General features: G+C 42.0%; 1 protein-coding gene across 8 annotated transcripts in view; it reads left to right on the plus strand.

The window, feature by feature from the left end:
* Positions 1-152: 152 nt before the first annotated feature.
* The window catches only part of PARG (poly(ADP-ribose) glycohydrolase), a 155691-nt gene continuing 142163 nt past the window's right edge, over positions 153-13680 (plus strand). For 3 of the 8 annotated variants that reach the window (XM_023742088.1, XM_004387943.3, XM_023742089.1), the window contains exons 1-4: positions 153-3422; positions 9966-10032; positions 10639-11622; positions 12783-12966. In XM_023742088.1, the coding sequence (XP_023597856.1) occupies positions 3203-3422; positions 9966-10032; positions 10639-11622; positions 12783-12966 (1455 nt within the window). In that variant the 5' untranslated portion in view covers positions 153-3202. Of the gene's footprint in view, positions 3423-9965; positions 10033-10638; positions 11623-12654; positions 12708-12782; positions 12967-13680 lie in introns of those variants that run through there. The other 5 variants (XM_023742087.1, XM_023742090.1, XM_012558951.2 and 2 more) reach the window with 5 other exon arrangements.

Below are 13680 nucleotides of genomic sequence, written 5' to 3' on the forward strand. Positions count from 1 at the left end.
GAGACCTGCTTCCATAAAGATTGTTGTTGTTGTTAGTTGCCATCAAGTCAATTCCAACTAACGGTGACCCCAGGTGTGCAGAGTAGAACTGCTCCACAGGGTTTTCAAGGCTGTGATCTTTTGGTAGCAGATCGCTAGGCCTGTCTTCTAAGATGCCTCTGGATTATAACCAAGAAAACTGTATGGAGCAGTTTTACTCTGTAACACGTGGGGTCACCATGAGTCAGAATCAACTCGATGGCAACGTGTTGGTTTGGTTTTTATTCAGTGGCAGTTTTGGGGCTCAGTCTCAAACCAGGCTTTGTATCGGTAGCCCAGGCTCTCATACCAAGAAGATACTGATAGTAACGTAGATCAAATACCAAATAGCGGAATGCATAGCCCAAGTCAATTTTTAAGGTTAACTCCTTTCTACTTTACTGAAAGAATACTTGATAATTATACAAACAGCAAAATAAGACTAACAAGAGAAAAATTTCATGGAAAAACAGTGGTTGGGTTGGGGTTCTGAGTGTGTATGTGTTGTGTATAAACATTTAAAGGCAGTTCCTTTAGACTTCAGTGCTGACAGTTGCTGCCTTGATTTACCTTGGCAAAGTAGAGAATTCTTTGGTCATTATCATAAAGATCAGGGTTGGGGCAAAAGAGAACATAAACTTTCAGAGGGCAAGACCTGGATTCCACTAATTTTAAAGAGAGAAATATATATCAAGGAAAACCAACTTTCGTAAATTTTTATCTTTGGATCCTTATGTACCTCAGTTGATTGTTCGCACATTTATGTAGCACCCATGCCTCGCCTTTTCACCAACAAAAATTCTGTTAATTCTACTTTCAACGTACAGTGAAACCTGTGAGAGCCAAAACTCGACAAGACAGCCTTGTTTTTCCTGGTCTTGCAAGTTTTCTGCCACTGACAGGGTGCGTTCTTACCACTTTTCTATCACTCGTTTTAGTGGAAAATATTTGCATTTTCCTTCTCTGCCAGGTTTTTGCCTTACACAGGTTCCAGCTTTCGCAGGTTTTACTGTATTTCTTGAATTATGATACCACCATCTCTATTGCCATCACCCTACTCCTACCACCAAGTCTCAACTTGACCGCAACAACAGTCTCCTACCTAACTGGATTCTTTACTTCCTCCTGCCTCTTCAATCTACTTTCTACACAGCAACTAGAGCAGTTTTTAAGAAAAGGAAATCAGCTCTAATGGCTTCTCTCTACACATATAATCAAATCCAAATCCCTTACCACGGCTTACAAAACCCTACATTAGCTGCCATTCCCTGCCTTTCGGACCTCATTATCTCTTACCTTTCCAACTTCTTTAACACTGCAGACACAGTGTCCTAAAAACTGTTCGGATAGCTCTGCATTCCGGTCAGTGCTCAACTCCTCTACGCTGTTTTCCCTGACCAACCATTCTAAAATGCTCCCCCCTCCCACTCCACCGCCATCTCACGACCCAGTTTTCTTTCCTTTACAGCACTTACCAGTAACTGAAATGTTTCTCACTTACATTACTTGGCAGCACTTATCACTAACTGAAATTTTTTTACTTGTTGCTTGACTCACCTCAGCAGGATGCAAGCTTCATAAAAGTTAAACTGCTGGAGTCTCAAACCCAGAAAAGCATCTGGCAATTGCAGGTGCTCTGTGAATGATATTCACCCTCTGGACCCTCAATTTATCTTCAGATCTTAATCAAATTAATGTACCAGTACTTTGTCATATTAGTGTCCTCTGTGCTCTGAAACTCAGAGCTTCTAAGACTCATTATCTACAAACCATGTTCTAGACCCAGTTTTGACACAGGTGACACAAAGGCTATGAAAAGGCTTTGTTTTTGAGCATGAACGTCCTAGAGAAATAGTACAAAATTTCAAACAAAAAAAAAAAACTTTCGTAAAGGGCTTATCCATCATCAACTTCCTACCATGTTTAGGTCCAACTGCTATGTATCCAGTAAGACACCTACAGCCATAAAATCCCAAAGACCTGGAATACGTATTCCCAGGATTGTGGATAGGGCACAGCCAGGATATTCATGCCTCTGTACCCTTGATCTTGCGTATTTCCCTTCCTAGAATCCTTAATTGGCTTTTTTCTTCACGTCTACAAATCACCTTTGAAGTTCAGCTCACTTTTGAACTCCTCTAGATATTCCTCGTATGTTTCAAATCGTATTTGTCTCCTATACGCATTATGACTGAAAGTTTTATCCTAACGGGTAGTTTGGGATTTAGAATATGTAACTTTGTGCTAATAAGTTAACTACGGGCCCGACATATGCGATGCATTTACTTGCAGAGCTGGAGTCTCCTTTTAACATACGGCCAAGCACACGGCCCCACACACAAGGAATGTGTATGAGGAAAAACGTACGAGGCTTGGATACCAATGGAAGAATACATGCTGCACCTCTGAAAGCATCTCGAAAATTCATGGCCCTCAAAATTCGTTTACTCTTGAAAGAGCGGCTGAGCCGGCACCCTAACCCCACCGGTTGACTGAGGCTTTTGAATGTCAGCCAAAAAAAGGGTGGGGTGGGGGGTAGTCGCATGTTTAGCGTAGCCGCAGGAGCCAGTCAGAAATGTTCGCAGGCTAGGCCCGATACTTACGGGGAACGCCGGCCAAATCCGCGTGCGAGTAACCAGCTCCGCCGGCTCCGAAAAAGCCCGCCAAGCCCCCCGTGGTCTTGTTGCCGCTTCCCCCGCCGCCCTCCATGGTGTCGCAGCTCCCTTCTCGTCTGCTTTCCGCCACCCTCTAAGGCCGGGGGGTCGTCTGCTCGGCCGTTACTCTTCAGTAACGGCGGGGAAACCCTTGCTACCACCGGCTCCTTAACACGCTGACCTTCCGGGGGACGGCGCCCAATGCGCCACATTTCCGTTTTGCGACAGTGCACGCCCCGGAACCCAGAAGTGCCTGACGGCAGCTCTCCGGTGGTGGGAAAGTGAACGAACCCAGAATCAAAGCGGCGCAACCTGAGGCAGGTGGGGTTCCTGTGGAAGAGGGAAGGCAGGCGGACGGCTAGGGCCCGGCGTGGGAGGCCAGCGGAGCAACAGCTGCAGAAGCAGGCAGTGGCAGAGAGAGAATGGTGCGGGGAGGCGCCGAGAAGGAGGCGCAGTCCGACCCTCTCAGGGTTTGTGAATGAGGCTCTCTGCCCGGGCCGGCCCGGGGACTGTGTGTTGCGGATCCCAGCATGAGTGCGGGCCCTGGCTGTGAGCCCTGCACCAAGCGACCCCGCTGGGGCGCCGCTGCAACTTCTCCGCCAGCCCCCTCGGACGCCCGGAGCTTCCCCGGCAGGCAGAGGCGCGTCCTCCACCCCAAGGACGCTTCCGTGCAGTTCAGGGTCCTACCGTCCTCGCCAGGCTGCGTCCCCGGGCGGGCGGGACCGCACAGAGGCAGCGCTACCTCGCTTGGTACGTGGGGAAATAAAAGTCTTTGTCCTTCGCCCTGGCCCGAACCTCCTGATCTCAGTCTGAGGACGCAGAGACTCCAGTGACTCCTTTCTAGTCTTATGTGCACCACTCTGAGGTCCCCTTACTGAGCAACAAGGCCACTAGTGGGAAAATGGGACTGTATTTTTCTCGGTGAGATTGGTAGTGTGAGAAACTCATGAGCAAACACTCATAGGGCGGAAAATGTCAGAAGACTCCACCTGTTTGCTTTCCTCTGGTTTGATTGAGAGATTGCCTTAATAGTCAAGAAGGTCTGGTTGTGTATGTGGAGCTGCAGTGCGCTCCAGCCTCTGGATAGGAAGCTTTTGCAGTTTCAGTCATCCAGATTCTGGGACCATTTTTTTCCGAGGCGCAGAGCTGTAGATCTTAGCTGGCGGTGTATTAGTTCCTGTGTACAGTATTGAACAAGAGGAACTTGACTTCTGTCTTTAAATCCTAAACTCTATCAAGACAGGTAGACAATTACACAGATTAATGTAATAAAGGGTAATGGATGCTGTGATACACAAGAAACAGATTGTTATGGTAGGAGTCAGAAGGAGTACCTAACCTAGACTATAGGATCAAAGATAGTCTCCTGGAAGATGGGATGCTATTCTGAGGCCTGAAGAATGAGTAGGAGTTTGCTGGATGAAGGGAGGGAAGTTGGATGAAGTGGGAAAGTGGGCCAGGAGTTTGGCTGGTACAGAGAATGAACAGGGAAGAGTAGTGAGAGATGGAGCTGCAAAGGTCAGCTCATGCTGGGCCTGGCTAAGGATTTTGAGCTTTATCACTAAAGGCAATGAGAAGTCATCAAAAGGTTTTAGGTAGGGGAGTGACTTGATCAGATTTTGGGGAGGGTAGGGAGAGGGGGAAAGGTCCCTGTGACTGGTGTGCGGAAAATCAAGAACAGAATGAAAGGGAGCAGAAGTGGAAGGCCAAGACTAGTTAAGGAGTTAGTCTTGATAGGAGATAATGGTGGCTTAGACTTTGATGTGGGCCTTGGATTCAGGAGAGAATAGGAAACCCTGGTGGCGTAGTGGTTAACTGCTACGGCTGCTAACCAAAAGGTCAGCAGTTTGAATCCAGCAGGCACTCCTTGGAAACTCTATGGGGCGGTTCTACTCTGTCTTACAGGGTTGCTGGGAGTCGGAATTGACTAGACGGCAATGGCTTTGGTTTTTTGGGTTTTATTCTACCCCAGAAGAATTATGTATGTGCTGAAGATACAGATTTGGGAGTTTTTGGCATAAACATGATGATCGATGCTATGGAAGTAGATTAGATCATAAAGCATGTAGAGAGAAGTAAAGGTGACCTAGTACAGAACCTTTAGGAACACTAACATTTAAGGTTAGACTGAAGAGGAGTGGCCAGAGAGGTAGGAAAACCTGGCCTGTGTTGTGTTAGGCAGAGAAGTGAGCGTTTCAATAAGGATGCATCACTAAACTGTCAGAAGCTGGGCAGAGGTCAGGCGGTCCTCTGGGGGAGTGTACACTTAGGTCTGTCAGGACTTGGAGGCAGTGAGGAGCTGACTTGAACTAAATCTTGAACGATGAGCAGGATTTGCTATATAAATCAAGGGGAGAAAGAATTATAGAGACAGAACAGCACATGCAGAGTTTGGTAGAATAGAGCATAGGATGATAGATGAGTCTGGGAAGGTGGGATCATGGACAAACACGAGTGTCATTTAAAGGAGTTTGGACTTTATTCTGTGGATATGGGGAGCCACTAAAGAGCTTTTAAGCAGGGGAGTACCATTTGATTAATATTTTAGAAAGATTGGCTTAGGCAGTAGGTTTTGGATTTTTTCTGACCGCAAAACCCAAACCAAACCAAACCATTGACATCGAGTCAATTCTGACTCATAGCAACCCTGTAGAACAAAGTAGAATTGCCCCTTAGGGTTTCCAAGGAGCGGCTGGTGGATTCGAACTGCCAACCTTTTGGTTAGCAGCCAAGCTCTTAACCACTCCGCCACCAGGATTCCTTTCTGACCGCAGTCCACAGTATAAACTTTATCTGGTATGGAAGGAGAAATATATATAAATAACCTGGTGGTAAATTATATTTATAGCTGTTACTGTGTGTCTTAGTCATCTAGTGCTGCTCTAACAGAAATACCACAAGTGGATGGCTTTAACAAAGAGAAGTTTATTCTCTTACAGTCCAGTAGGCTACAAGGTCAAATTAAGGGCATCAGCTCCAGGAGAAGGCTTTCTCTCTCTCTCAGCTCTGGAGGAAGGTCCTTGTGATGTCTTGCCTTGGTCTGGGAGCATCTCAGCGCAGGAACCTCAGGTCCAAAGGACGTGCTCTGCTTCTGGCACTGCTTTCTTGGTGGTATGAGGTTCCCATGTGTCTCTGCTCACTTCTCTCTTTTATATTTCAAAAGAGATTGGGTTAAGACACTATCCAATCTTGTAAACCTCATCAGTATAACCTTATCACAGTGATAGAATTTATAACACATAAGGAAATCACATATAACATCATCATAGTGATAGAGTTTACAACACATAAGGAAATCACATCAGATTATACGATCATACAGTACTGGGAATCATGACCCAGCCAAGTTGACAGATATTTTTTGGGGACACAGTTCAATCCATGACACTGTATCTGATGTATTCTTACATTATATTGTTTCATTTGAAAAATTGTGGTCATTTGTAGTTTATAAAACACTGGATTAGAGAAATTAAGACTGTAGACAGGAAGGGCCAGACGGAGTAAACAAGTATAGCTGTCCAATAAGTGATGTACTTGTTCTTTTAATGATAGTGCTGTTTTGACTTTGGAGAGGAAGGGATAGAGCGAAGATTTAGGATGTAGAGTTCAGAGGACTTGGTGAAGGAGAGTGTAGGAGAGGGGGAACTGAGGACGACCTCCAGGATACTGTATCTGACTTCTGATACCATATGATTTATAGTCCCTTTAATTTTATTTGCATATAAAGGAGGAGGAGTTAGTTATGGAAGGGTGGTTAGTCAGTCCTCACTTGTTGGTTCTTGAGTTTTCTGCAGAAGCGGAACCAAATTAATGCTTGGGCTATATTTCATGTGTGTAAATGTTTTCTGTGTACATGGCTCAGGACACCAGTTAACAATGTTCAAAGTCTAAATTTGTATCAGAAACTATTGTTTCATATTTTGGAATTCTTTTATGAATTCAATACTTAAAAAAAAAAGGATATGTGGTTATCCAAGGAGAAATAGGTGAGGTAGGTAAATGGTCATTTATTCAGCTATTTTTAAATTTTGTATCATTTATTTTCCTGGGTGTATTTCTTGTATTAATTGAAATCTGTAAATTTGCATCTAAGCAGAACTCAGCATTCTGGTCACATCCTAATGGGGAATGATTTACCCAGTTCTGTCATTATAGGAGCTTCCTTTTTCTGTCCTTTATAACTACCTGGAGTTTCCCTCCCTACCCTTTTCAGAGATGGCCCTGGTCTCAGGCAGTGCTGGCGGGGCTGGAGCTGGCTTGGCCTCCATCACCTTATCAGTCTTTCAGCCTCAGTGCAGCTAAAGGCATCTTCAGACTTCTTCCCTCATCTTAAACTCCCCCACTTTCCATTGCTGTTTGGTCTCACTACATCCCTGTGCTGTTGTTGCTGCTGCAGGAGAGACACTGGTTGTGTAGTTGGAGTGTTCCTTTGAAATGCAGGTGAATTTTACTGCATGTGTGCCTTTTGCCTGTATCTGTAGTGGCTAATTGAATGATTTGCTCATTGAAATAGTCTAGTTACTGAGTGATGTTATTGATGAGAGTATGTGTAAATCATGGGAAACCAGAATACAATTGGAGAACTATTGATCTCAGTGAAAAAAGAGACTGGGTGAAAATTTGTTGTGTCTACTTTCTGAGGCTGTACATGTAATATTTTCTCTCATTAATTCACATAACCCTTTGAAGGAAGTATTGTTAATAACTTGACTAAGGGGATACTATTAAGTGTCTGAGCGAAGATTTCAATCCAAGATTATGTGACTCTAAACGTTGTATCTTTTCCATCATTTCCTTTTGCCTCCCTTTTTGTTTGCTATGGTTCAAACTCACTGTCATCGAGTCAATTCCGACTCGTACTGACTAATTAAAAGAAAGAAACCCCAGGAACCCTCTGCATGATTATGCTTACTTCAGACACAAGAGAGATGAGTCTCTAAAACAGTTATATGATGTATTCGGAAAGAAAACCTTTAGAAGTCTGAGTAGTGGTAGTGGAAAGAGAAGTAGGTGATTCTTTCTCTGGGACCCTCAAGAGGAAAGAAGGACTGCCTGGACTGAGAAACGTTTTATTCGCAGAAAATATCAGTTCATCATCTCTTTCCTCTCCTCCTTCATCCCTTTTTTGGGCTTTTGGAATCGTAATAGGAAGTCTGAAGCAAGAGAGTACAATTTCTCATTGTCAAGGCTGCAAGAGAGAACCCTCTTCCAAAACTGCGCTGGAACACTCATCTTTAGTTCTTTATGAAGTAAAGTATGTAGTCATTGGGTTCTGTAGCTTCTTGTGTATGTTAGGAACCTGGCCACTGCATAGTATTTAATCCTTACATTTGAAGGAAAATATATTTTAGGTTCTAAACTGACTCAAAAATAAAATTTTTGACATACTGCCAGTTTATAATTGAAGATTTTTTTTCTGAACTGTACTTCTTGTTTTGTTATAAAACCCAATACTGTCGAGTCAATTCTGACTCATAGTGACCTTATAGTACAGGGTAGAACTGCCCCATAGGGTTTCCACGGCTGTAATCTTTATGAAAGCAGACTGCCACGTCTTTCTCCTGCAGAGCAGCTGGTGAGTTCGAATCACTGACCTTTAGTTTAGCAGCTGAGCACTTAACCACTGTGCCACCAGGGTATAATGAAACTAAATAGAGAAGATGCAACTCTAGAAAATGTCTCAGAATCAAGTGGTTCATCCTCTTACTCCCTTTTGACTAAACCTTATTTTTTCTTTGAAGCCTGGTTCTCTACAGAGGCGGTAACTTAATAAAATCGTTGAAGTGGTAGTATTTAACAACAAGAAACATCAATTTCAGTATTCTTTTGTTAGAAGCTATTTTAAAAATACTAATCAAATATTTTTACTAGTTGGAATATTAGTATTTCATCAAAGGTATAAATCATATGGCACTTGAATAGGTTCTGATATAAAATTCTCCCAAAATATGAAACGCACTTTAATTTTCCCGTCATCTCAGTGATCAACAACCTGTTGATTTTCATGTTTGACTCACGATCTGTTTTGAGGAGTGTTTTGAAGTTTGAGGCGACATAGGCAAATAAGACCCCCATGCGTCTGTCAGTTTGTCATACTGTGGGGGTATGTGTGTTGCTGTGATGCTGGAAGCTATGCCACCAGTATTCAAATACCAGCAGGGTCACCCATGGCAGACAGGTTTCAGCTGAGCTTCCAGACTAAGACAGACTAGGAAGAAGGGCCTGGTGGTTTACTTCTGAAAAGAGTTAGCCAGTGAAAACTTTACAAATACCAGTGGAACATTGTCTGATATAGTACCGGAAGACGAGCCTCTCAGGTTGGAAGCCACTCAAAATACAACTGGGGAAGAGCTGCCTCCTCAAAGTAGAGACCTTAATGACGTGGATGGAGTCAAGCTTTCAGGATCTTCATCTACTGATGTGGCAAGACTCAAAATGAGAAGAAACAGCTGCAAACATCCATTAATAATCGGCTCTGAGGCTCCTAGATCTCAATTCTATAATCATGACTCTAGGTGTGATTTCCAACACTGTTGTGTACCTTCTTTTGTGGGTGATTCAGGGACCTCTGTTATGTGGTCCTCCCTGACTTTTCAACCATATTTTCTGTTGCTTTCTTTCTAAATTCTTCATATTTCCCCGCCATTGGTGCTTTTGCTTATGATTTTCTCCCTATCTGACTGACTACATGCTTATCCTTCAAGGCAAAACTCAAGCACCACCTCTTCCAGGAAACCTGACCAGTTATACTCACTCCTGTTCCCTCAGAACAGAGAAAGTCTTTACCTCAGAAATAGTTTAATTTCTTATCAGGACTTCTTTTAATAATACAGATAGTTCACTGAGTACCTTTCGTATACTGGATAGTGCCTTAAACGTGTGACATAAATTATTTAAACCTCAAAATAATCCCGTGACAGGTACTGCTAATTTCATGTTTTACAGATAAGGAATCTGAGAGACAGAAATTACCTCTCACAATATGGAAGTCAGTGTGAGAACTAGGATCTGAATCCTAGTGGCCTGATTGCAGAGCCTGTGCTCTTCTCCCTTAGACCATACCAACTCTTCAGGGGAAGCTTTTTCCACCCTGTGCCACATGTATTTATGTTTTTGTTTTTGTCTTAGCTTCTATTACTTGAGTGTGGAAGGGTGTGATTAATCTTTGTTTAACCCATAGAACCTAGCACAATACCTTGTGTGTATTATATGCTATAGATATTTTCTATTTGAAGGAATGTAGGCATATGCATTATTTATTATTATTATTATTTGTTTTTTTTTTTACAGTTCTCAAACAAAAGCCTATTACAAGTTGGATGGACACTAAAGGAATCAAGACTGCTGAATCAGAAAGGTATATAAACATGCCTATATAGAGAAATAAATAATGTCCTACATGGATGTTTTATTTTGCTTCATGCTATTTTCTCTCCTCCCTTTCCCATTTTTTTTCCTACATTCATTCATTCATTCAACTTGTAATTAATGAATTTTTAGAGTCTCCTATGTGCTAGGAACTCTCCAGTATCCTTGGGATACAGAGATGACAGAGGAATAGCCTCTGATTTCAGGATGCTTACAGTGTAGTGGTGGTGACAGACACAGAAACACAAGATTATTGCATAGTTGGTATGTGCAGCAGTAAAGGTATGAACAAGGTACAGTGGTAGTTAGCATGTAGAAGAAATGATCAGCTTTACCCGTGGGCCATCAGGAAAGACTGCACAAGGAAGTGAGTGATGTTTAAGACTTGAAGGAAGGGCAGGTGTTTGCCAGGCTCGCAGTTGGGGGAAGGGCATTATAGCCCCATGTGCCAAGACATGGAGTCATGATTGGGCGTGATGCGTGCTCAGGTAACCATACGCAGTTTAATTATTGCTGGGACATTGTGGGTGTGTGGTTGGGCCAGTGATTCTTCTTGTACCATAAGTTGTTTTTAGTTCTTTCTATTCTCTTACAGCTTGCATAGTAAAGAAAACAACAATACGAGAGTAGAATCCATGATGAGTTCTATACAAAAAGATAACTTTTACCAACAAAACATGGAAAAATTAGAAAATGTTTCTCAGTTAAATCTTGCTAAATCACCCATTGAAAAAACTACACAGTATTTGAACCAGCATCAGACTGCAACTACGTGTAAGTGGCAAAATGAAGGCAAACATATGGAGCAGCTTTTGGAAAGTGACCCTCCAACAGTAACTCTGGTACCAGAGCAGTTCAGTAATGCTAATGTTGATCAGTCACCCCAAAATGATGACCACAGTGACACGGATAGTGAAGAAAATAGAGATAATCAGCAGTTTTTGACACCTGTAAAGTTTGCAAATGCAAAGCAGACCGCTGAAGGTGAACTGGCCAGAGAAGCCAGAAGCAACCAGAAGTTCAGCAAGTCTTGTCATGCTGTGGAAGAATGTGCAAGTTGTCAGCAAGAAGAGATAGGCGTGCCAGAGAGTCCATTGTCAGATGTTGGGTCAGAGGACATCAGAACTGCACCGAAAAATGCCAACAAATTGAGAGGACAGGAAAGTAGCCTAGGAAATTCTCTTCCACTTGAGAAGGAAAGTGAACCCGAGTCACCAATGGACGTAGATAATTCCAAAAATAGTTGTCAGGACTCTGAAGGAGATGAAGAACCAAGTCCAGGTTCTGATGAACAGGAAGATGGCCCTTCTTCCCAAACAGCAGATAAACCTTCAAGGTTTCAAGCAAGAGAAATTGACACTCAGACTAGGAAACAGCACTCTACTAAGGGAGGGGAAGTAAGATTACATTTCCAGTTTGAAGGTGGAGAGAGTTGCACTGGAATAAATGATGTAAATGCCAGACTACCTGGAAGTACTCCCACTCTGAATGTAGAATGTAGAAATTCTAAGCAACCTGGAAAAAAGGATTCTAAAATCACAGATCATTTTCCAAGAATGTCCAAAGCAGAGGACAAAAGGTAATTTTTTCCATCAGGGATATCTCTCTTCAATAGTGTAATTCATTTTATAGTTTTGTAAGGAGGTTTAACAAAGTCATGATTTATAGTGAAGCAAAGAAATACCTAGTTGGGTTTCTTGTTTTAACTATTTATGTGAGTTTAAACCTAGACTCAAAATTTTAAATTCTTAAACGGGCAAAAACAGGAAGTAAAATAAATATTGGAAATCAGATTTTTTAGTTTCATAAGCTTCTTTCTAAAATTTATGGAATTACCAGAACATGAAAATATTAGACTGATAGTTGTTGTTGGTTGCCATCCAGTCTTTTCTGACTCACGGCGACCTCGTGTGTGCACAGTCGAATGGCTCCATAGAGTTTTCAAGGCTGTCACCTTTCAAAAGCAGATTGCCAGCCCTGTCTTCCAAGACACCTCTGGGTGGATTTGAACAGTCAGCTTTTTGGCTCCTGGTCGAGCACTTAACTGTTTGCACCACCCGGGGACTCCAGGTGGGTAGTCGTGTCCAGCATGCATTCAGCCAGATGTTGTCGTAGGCCACTGCGTATTACGTTTTCTCAAACGCAGGGACAGCCCTGCCAGGTGTTCCAGGGTTTACAAGTGAGACAACTTAGATTTGGGTTAAGGAATGTACTGAAGTCATGTAACTTGGGGGTGGTGATGCTGAGATTTTAACCCCAGTCTGTATGATTACAAAGCTTATGTTTTTGCCGTTAACCCATACAGAATTTTAAAATGTGTTCTCAGAATCATGATTTCATATGATTCTTAAAATCATAATTTCTGAGAGTTCTCTAGCATGTGATGGAAAGTTCACTTCATTTAAAATTACTGAATAGGGACATGAGAGACAGGTCAGCATTTGCAGTGGGTACTATGCACCATGACTTACTTGGCAGTGTCCCTATTCTTACATGGTCCCTTTTTTCAGAGGGTGATTTCCATGGGTTTGGAAATTCCTTCTACAGACTTGAGAACAAGCTCTTGGGTTTTACTGTAAACTTTATATGTTTTCCTTTTGCTTGTAAACAGAAAAGAACTGAGGAGAGAGAGCCAGATGGGCTCCCGTAACAGTAAAGGTCTGGGTAAGTTTCGTATTTGTGTATCTGTGGGAATTTAAACAATAAATTTATGATTGAATACATTTGTCTTGGCCTTAGAAAAGAACAATGTGAACTCAAACATCAAAGAACAGAAAGAAAGATCCCTAAATACGTTCCGCCTCACCTTTCTCCAGATAAAAAATGGCTTGGAACTCCTATTGAGGAGATGAGAAGAATGCCTAGGTGTGGAACACGACTGCCTCCCTTGAGACCCTCTGCCAATCACACAGTAACTGTTCGGGTAGGTATGACGTCTTGCCTGTGAAAGCCTGATTTAGTGTGGTATTTATTAAAGTGAAAAACAGACCAAGGCATACTCAGTGCTGAGAAGTCTTCAGAATTTAGAAATACGATGATAGATTCCTTAATACAGTACTTAACAAATCAAGATGAATCACTGTCAGCTGATGACGAGATGTAATTTTTTTCAGTATTTTAAGGAAAACTCATTGGGTTTTTTGTTTGTTTGTTTAACAGCTTTCACTCGTTTTGAGTACTTAATTTGATGTTTTTTAGTAAATGTACTAAGCTATGCAGCTACTATCATAATCTAGTTTTAGAATATTTCCACCATTTACTGTGTTTTTAAAAACATCCATCTTATTAATTATTGTCTATTAGATTTCATAGGGACTAAAAAATATGACATGATCCCTTTTATCATGTAACTTTTTAGATTAAGTGTTTTGAAGTTCAGAATTCTTTCTTATGTTTAGAGGTGGGATAGATATTGAACATGGTTGTGGAGTTTGAGCTGAGCTCTAAAAGATGACCAGAAACTTCTGAGGTAGGAAGACAAGAAAATTACAGATAGATATATAAGCTTTATAAAAAAAAGGCTGTATAGTTGAAAAGTATTTGTTTTAGAAATGAATAATAGTAGTTTTGCCTAAGCTTAGAATTTGGATGGGGAATGGTGAGAGAGAAGACTTGAAAAGTGGTTTGGGCCATATTA

This window comes from Trichechus manatus, unplaced genomic scaffold (genome assembly GCF_000243295.1).
Source record: "Trichechus manatus latirostris isolate Lorelei unplaced genomic scaffold, TriManLat1.0 scaffold00200, whole genome shotgun sequence".
NCBI lineage: Eukaryota > Metazoa > Chordata > Mammalia > Sirenia > Trichechidae > Trichechus > Trichechus manatus.